This window comes from Triticum urartu, chromosome 7A (genome assembly GCF_056163025.1).
Source record: "Triticum urartu cultivar PI428250 chromosome 7A, HENAU_Tu73, whole genome shotgun sequence".
NCBI lineage: Eukaryota > Viridiplantae > Streptophyta > Magnoliopsida > Poales > Poaceae > Triticum > Triticum urartu.
The window spans coordinates 80,160,790-80,167,947 of NC_141879.1; the positions used below are offsets into that span (position 1 = coordinate 80,160,790).

At 44.2% G+C, this 7,158-nt stretch overlaps 1 protein-coding gene across 1 annotated transcript; it reads right to left on the bottom strand.

The window, feature by feature from the left end:
• Positions 1-1,468: 1,468 nt before the first annotated feature.
• LOC125524720 (uncharacterized protein At3g49055) lies at positions 1,469-3,690 on the bottom strand. The gene is made up of 5 exons (XM_048689762.2): positions 3,021-3,690; positions 2,690-2,766; positions 2,480-2,591; positions 2,271-2,387; positions 1,469-1,958 (listed from the first exon to the last, which is right to left on the bottom strand). The coding sequence occupies exons 1-5, from the start codon at positions 3,561-3,563 to the stop codon at positions 1,584-1,586; spliced, it is 1,224 nt and encodes a 407-aa protein (XP_048545719.2). The 5' UTR covers positions 3,564-3,690; the 3' UTR covers positions 1,469-1,583.
• Between the last annotated feature and the right edge of the window lie 3,468 nt (positions 3,691-7,158).

A 7,158-nucleotide genomic window follows, 5' to 3' on the forward strand; every position in this document is an offset into this window, starting at 1 on the left:
GAGCCATCGCCACGATGCCGTATATGTTTTTCTATTTGTTGAGTGCTTGATAGGATTGTGTATCAGTGTATTTGTTGAGTGCTTGATAGGATTGTGCCATACTCACCCATTTCATATGTCATTCTTAGGCCCAGACATGGGTGGACAAAATGAGCTCTCTGGAGCCGGATGAGCTGAATGATAAGGATTTCGAGGGTCGGCCGTCAGGGTATATAATTCATCTATCCTTCTTTCTTAGTATTCATGTGTAATTGGTTTATGAGGCTGACCAATTTCGTTGTAGGCTTGGCCTTGGTGCTAGAGTGGCGCCAAACGCGAAGCGGGCAGCTCCCACCAATCCAGTGGAGAGGAGGCTGCTCAGGAAGGTGAATGCGCAGAAGAGGAAGTCAGCGGAGGAAGAGAAAATAAATACTCAGGAGGTGAATGAGGCGAGTGATGATGATAGCGGTGAGCCTCAAGGTAGAACCAGTGCTTGTAGCAAGAAGAGGGAATTGCCTTCCGTTACTTCAATGCCATTAGGGAAGAAGACCAAGTGACAGTTTGTATGCACGGAACCCTCTAAATATTCATACATGTCTTGATGTTCTAGTCAGATTTTGACAAACCCCTAGGCAATTCTATTTTACCAGCTTACACCCTACAGTGGGTATTTGTTAAATGTAAGGGCATAGCTGGGCTGGATATTTGGCAACTCAATTTGAGCAGTTCCAGTGTTGTCCGTCTGAAGTTGAATAGAGCCTGATTTTCCATTTGATTCCCTGAAATTTCTGCTCCATCCATTCCAACTTCATGTCAGACTTGCTATTACTTTATATATCCTAGAATTTTTATTTCTATTGACAAAATTTCTTTAGATGTTGCCTTATAGTATAGGGGCAAGAAATAAACCCTTGTTTCTCAAGACCAAATGTTTAAAGGTCCATCCAGTGTTCGTTATTATGACTGTTTAAGGAACATAGTTTGTAAGGTGTTTCTTAAAATTGCTTTTCCGCTACCAATGTCATTCCCTAAAAGGGGAACCCATGTGGAAGTGAAGGATGAATGGTTCCTTCAAAGCGGACACCTCCTACAGGTTAGTAGTTTCCGAACCTTCTTGATGCAGTATTGTGGCTGGGGAGCAGAGGATGCTAGAGAACCCCTACGAGTACATTAGCAGATGGCCCTCTTAAGGCTACCAGTGCAAGGTTTCTGAATGTTTTGAGTTTTGAGATAATGTATGAGTGTCAGGCTTCAAATTAACGGATGAGTCCATGCTGCTGCGCCGCACAACGCCAACCCTGTAAGTATCAAAAGTTTCCGAATAGATACTTTTTTGTAAGTATCCCATGATGTTATATTTTCTTGTCCATTTCGTAAGGTGCCCAACATCCTGGTTTCTCTGCACTGTTCCATTAATGCACACACAAAAGAGCTGCAAGTTGAATGACTTCTCCAGATGGCAGTAGGCAGACAAACTAGATTCAGCGAGTAGTGAGAAGACCATATGAATTTATTGCAAAAATCTAAGGTGCATGCTTACATAGAGAAAATAGGGGAACAGGGAGGGATATGTCTAGCTAGTCTGGGAAACTGTGAGAACTTAGTCAGATCCTTATTTGAAGTAGTGCTTCTGTCCTTGGTAACAATCTTCCGTTCTGATCAACAGACCATGTCCTAGCACGAGAGGATGTTGATATGACTCGAAGTCGCTGCCATGGCCAGCAGGCGTATCTTATTCTTCTTCGGGCACTGTCTCTCCCTTTTCTTGCATGTATATCTTCTTGCTCTATCTGCCTTGTCAACTCTTCTATTCTCTGTTGTAACCCAGCAGATCTACTGTCAGCAAGCTTAAGGCATGCATCTGCAGCAGCTTGTGCTGCCATTGCACTGGCGGCTAATTTCTCTTTTAGCTGTATCTTGCTGTTTGCAGCATCTAAATCTGCTTTTACTCTTCGCAGTTCTTCTCTGAGCAAGGTCACCTGAAAAGGTAGCTCGTTAGAACATGTACAGCTCCTCTCATGAATGACTAAATGAGAGATGTTTTCCTATTGCATTTATCGCAAAGTGCAAACTCAAGGATTTCAAACTTACGATTTTTAAATTAATAAAAGTTGGACATGCTTATATCTTTCAATTTTGTTCTAATTACTTTGAAGGAGCATCATATTTTCATATCAATTCTCTAATGATGTTATGCTCAATTGTCATTTATCAATCTGAGAAGCGCATTTCTTGACCTCAAGAGGTCCATTTTAATGAAGCTTAGGTCAAACTTATTCCTCTTGGGTTACCTCCTGGTTCAGTTCTTTAATGGCAGCTTTTCCAGCTTCTACTTCCAACGCACATGCCTCTTTCCATCGTGCAGCTTCCTGTTCTACTTCCTTTACCCGGACATTGAGCTCTTCCACCTTAGGTATGAGAAAGAGACTTCAGATCCTGGGCAATTACAGGGCTAGAAAATAAAAGAATTTACATAAATAAATAATACATATTGTTATACACTTTGAAGTAGGAGAATTTCCCGTTCTCTTAGATCCTGTATGTGCGACTCATGTTTGATTATCTTCTGAGCCTGTTGAGCAGCGAGAAGTTGCAAATGATCACAATCTGACCTGTTAGAGCAGTTTGATGTTATCAGTTAGCATAGATTACAGGAATGCCCTTTAGTGGTCCATAAAAAAAATGGTAGACATCTTTGGTCGGCGACTACCTGGACTCGTCTAAGGCCTGTCTGAGGTCATTGATCTCATGATGCAGGTTTTTCAGTGTCTTACCAACTATTGAAGCCTGAAAGGAAACAGCTTGAAGTAGTTTATTAGCTGGCAAGTTTTCCAGTGCATGATGGTTTCGGTGGACAACTTCTAAACATAACAAGATCACTAGTTTCTAGCTGCATTGCATGCAGGATCATAAAATGGGGATTACATGACGATTACTTCACAAATAACAACTATGTACTGTATTTTGTAGTTGGTGCTTGGGGCTATTATCTAAACAACAAAACCATTGCAGCTACCGAGGAGTGATGTAGAAATACTTACCAGACTGTCAACCTCCTGTTTACTTTCTCTTCCATTAGATGCTGCACTGGCGCTGGAGCTGCTCATCTCATCTCCTTCTGATTCTCCACTTATCACCTCCATGATGAAGCCAAAGCCAACCTTCTGCAACCCCTTCTCAGCAATCTGCAGGATTGAACTTCTTCTCTGATCGCCGTCGCCCTTCAACACACGAAGGCTATTCTCCGCCGCCTCCTTCTCAGTTACAGCAACTTCCAACATGCTCCTAATATCCTGGTTCTCCTTCTTTAAGCTTGATATCATACTCTCCATCCTGCATCTCTCCTTCCTTTCCTTCTCCCTGCACTCCGAGAGCCTGATCTCCACCTCCTTGGCCAGATCATGGATGTTATGAGCCTCCAATCCCAGGAATTCCAGCCCATCCTTGGGATCAAGATTCGATCGGCAAGAAATCATTTCTGCTTTCTCTTCAGAAGCTCTACCCAGGATATTCTCCAAGATCTCACCCGCCGAGTGGAGCGACACGACAATCTTCTGCACGACAAACTTAGTTTGGTGATCCATGGCTGGTATCTGCAGATACTTGGTGCAAGAGAAGAGAAGGGAAAGCTTTTTCTGGTAGGGAAGCAGGACATAGCTGACAGTCAAAGGAAACCTTGAAGGGTAGTTGGCTGCTCCACTGCCTGTGATTTTCTTCCTTGGCACATGTTCAGGATTGTGCCATATACACGTCCTCAGTATATGACTCAAACTCTTTATTTTTTGATTCTTCACGCTCCCCGAATTCGCGCAAATTTAACTCTCTTTCTTAAGAGCGGAAATGTAAATCATCCAGTTTCCCTGAGCATGCAAGTTCCCAAACATTTAGGAAGATATTTCATATTTCCTACGTACTACCATACTTTGTCACCGTGGCTTGATTTTTCAGCTCCATGGTTTGTAACTCCCGTGTATACTCGATACTCTGTACTCTTGTAAACTGTTAATGTGCAGCTAGTGTGCATAAAGCCGAGTTGAGGCGGTCTTGATTAACCCTGCTCTGCTTTCCTGTAAGAAGTGTTTGCAGTGACATATAGTATATCCTTGTACTAGCGAAAATCTTCTAACAAACTTTGGTAAGGGACATTTCCGTCGAGGAATTAATCATGCTCCCCAACTTGCTGTCATGTGAAGATTATGTAACAAGATAAAATTGCCAGAGAGGATTTTAGTGAGGTATTTTTGTTCATCAATGAATTAATTATGCTTTCTTTGTATTCTTAAATTATGCTTTTGACTCGCTCTTGTTGCTCCTTTCAATGCTTATGTGGGATGCTTATCTAGGAAAATGAATGGCCGAAGAGAATTTCGGTAAGATATATATACTGTATTTATGAGATTTTTTTAGGGGGAAGATATACTTATGAGTTTGTTATGCTGGCCAACTCCCTGTCATTTCTTTTATAATGATTACGCCTGATGGTTATCTATAAAAAAATCTGTATTTCCTCTCACCACTTTAAGTTGGAAGCGACGTATACAATGCTACTTGGAGTACTACCAATAGCACTGCGTCCAAGTGGATGGCGCCCTTAAATACGTGCAGTCTAACTCTGATGATGATATTATTCTATTTGTCTAGGAAAGTATTTCCTATTTTGTAAAAAAGATCTCTTTACAACATGTTTATTTAGAAAATTTGGAGTAAATTTTAAAGTTGCATCCTGTCTAGAATATCACGTATTTTGCTGCTGCGGTAGTACCCATTCGGCACTTCACCGTTGAGTCGCACAACCGGAAATAGTCTAAACTTGCACACTAAAATATACTCCCTCCGTCCTAAAATAAGTGTCTCTACAACATTAATACTAAAGTTATACCAAAATCGATTCACTTATTTTGAGACGGAGGGAGTATCTCTGGTCCTTTTTACTTTGCGTATTAGATTTGTAGTCAAAGTTTTTGAAATTTGACCATGTTTATACAAGAAACTACGAACATTCATAATACAAAATCAATATCATTAGATTTATCATAGAATATATTTTCATTTTACATTGATTTGATATAGTAAATGTTGATAAATTGTAATATAAATTTGGTCAAAGTTTCCAAGGTTTGACTTCTGAGAAATCTAATATGCAAAGTAAAAAATGACCAGAGGGAGTATGACAATATGTTGAATGATGATTTTAATGGTATTTATTTAGTATTTTGAATGTTAATATTTTTGTATACACTTGATCAATGTTGTAGTTCACAGTTGAGTGGCATTAATTAACTGGGCAGAGCTGCATAATTTATGCACTTCCGTTGCGTCGGCACGGCTCGCACGGCGGGTCTTGAATTATGGCCAACTGCGAGCTCCATTCATCATGTCTGAGTATGACACCATAACCAGTGTACCCCAGGAGATCTAGACCTGTGTCTACCTGACAATTAATCACAAGAGAGCATTGAAAAGTTTGTGGTGCACAAATTGTAAGATATCTGAGGTTAATTAATAGTCGCATTCAATACTTCAAGGAGAGTTTCTCAGGCTGCTGCCAATGTATGGGTGCTTAGAGCATCTCCAACAGGCGCCGGTCGCGCCGCGCGCAAAAAATACATATGCCGCGCGCGCATTGGCTGGTTTGGCGCGGCGCGCTGCGCCCGCTCCAGCAGCCCGCGCGCGCCGCTCCAGCAGCGCGTAAAAAAAGCAGCGTGCGCTCATTCTAGGCTAAAATGTAGGCATTGGAAAATAGATAGATTGCATAGATTTTAAAACGATACAAAGGTATTTTACATCCGAAACATAGATTGCATAATAATTAAAAACGACAAACGATAAAAAACAAGATAGATTGCATAAAAAAACTACTCTAAGTCGCTATCATCACTATCATCACCATTATCCTCCTCGACGGTGTCGTTCGAGGTATCCAGTCAGATGTCCAACCACCGATCATCGTCCGGCGCGAAGAACGACTGCCCACCTGCTGCGACGAGATTGGACTGCGCGTTCACCAACGCCTTGCGCCGACGCCTGTCCAACCGCGCCTCGCGGCGCCTTCGCGTGTCCTCCTCGCGACGCCTTGCCAAGTAGGCATGCTCGTAGGCGACGTCCTCCGGGTGGCGGTGGCGCCACTCCGCCATGACCCGCTCGTCCTCCTGGGCGACGAGGAGGCGGCGCTGCCGCTCGGCGTGCTCCGCACGGTCTTGTGCCGTGTTCAGACGCGGCGGCGGGGCACGGTCGAGCGCTTGCTGGAGCGTGTAGACATCCCTGGAAGTTCATCTGGCCGCGTGGCCGGCCTAGGCGCCACGCTGCCGCGTCATACGCGCGGCCGGTCTCGCGCGCCGTCCCGTACGTGCCGAGGCCGAGCCGGAGATCGCCGGAGCGTATCTCCGCGTAGTAGCCGCCGTTGGGGCACAGGCGGACGCCGCGGTAGCCGGACGCTCCTCGGCGGCGCGGCGGTGGCGGGGTGGCGGAGGCGCGTCGGTGGCGGGGCGCTGGAGCGGCGCGTGGCAGAGAGAGAGAGGAAGAGGAGAAGAGGAGGCGTGGAGAGGCGCGTGGCGCGCGCCGCACTTTATAGGCGCGCCGGAAGCGGTGCGCAAAATATGGCGCGCGAGCTGGCGCCTTTTCGCGCGCGCGCAAGCAGTTCCCGCGCGCGTGGTTTTCCCGCCGTCGCTGGAGCGCGGCAAAACGCCCCGCGCGCGCTAAAGGCTGCGTTTACCCCGCGCGCGTCGTTTCGCGCGGCCGTTGGAGATGCTCTTAGATGAGGTGCTAAGCACATTAAATAGCTTAGCAACTATACTCCCCAATGCATAGGTACTTAGCTTATGGTTGCTAAGCTTGCTTCATTTAATGATTTAGCAACTAAATATCTTCATGTATTGGTGGGCTTCCTTTCTTTAAATGTTTTGCCTAGGTTCACACGCTTAACATTGTTTTTTTCTGAGGTCATCACAGTTATCTCTTCTCTTAAATAACTCGTCACATCAGTTTTTTTTGCCTACGTGGAAGGCTTAGCACCTGTATAAGATAGAGCATTGGAAGGGGCCTCATAAACAATACAGTACCAACCAATGTGAAATAATACTACGACATCTGTACTAAAATATAACATGTTTTTGTTTAGCCTAAAAAATGTCTTATATGTAACTTTTGACATGGAGAGAGTACAACATCAAAACATTCCAT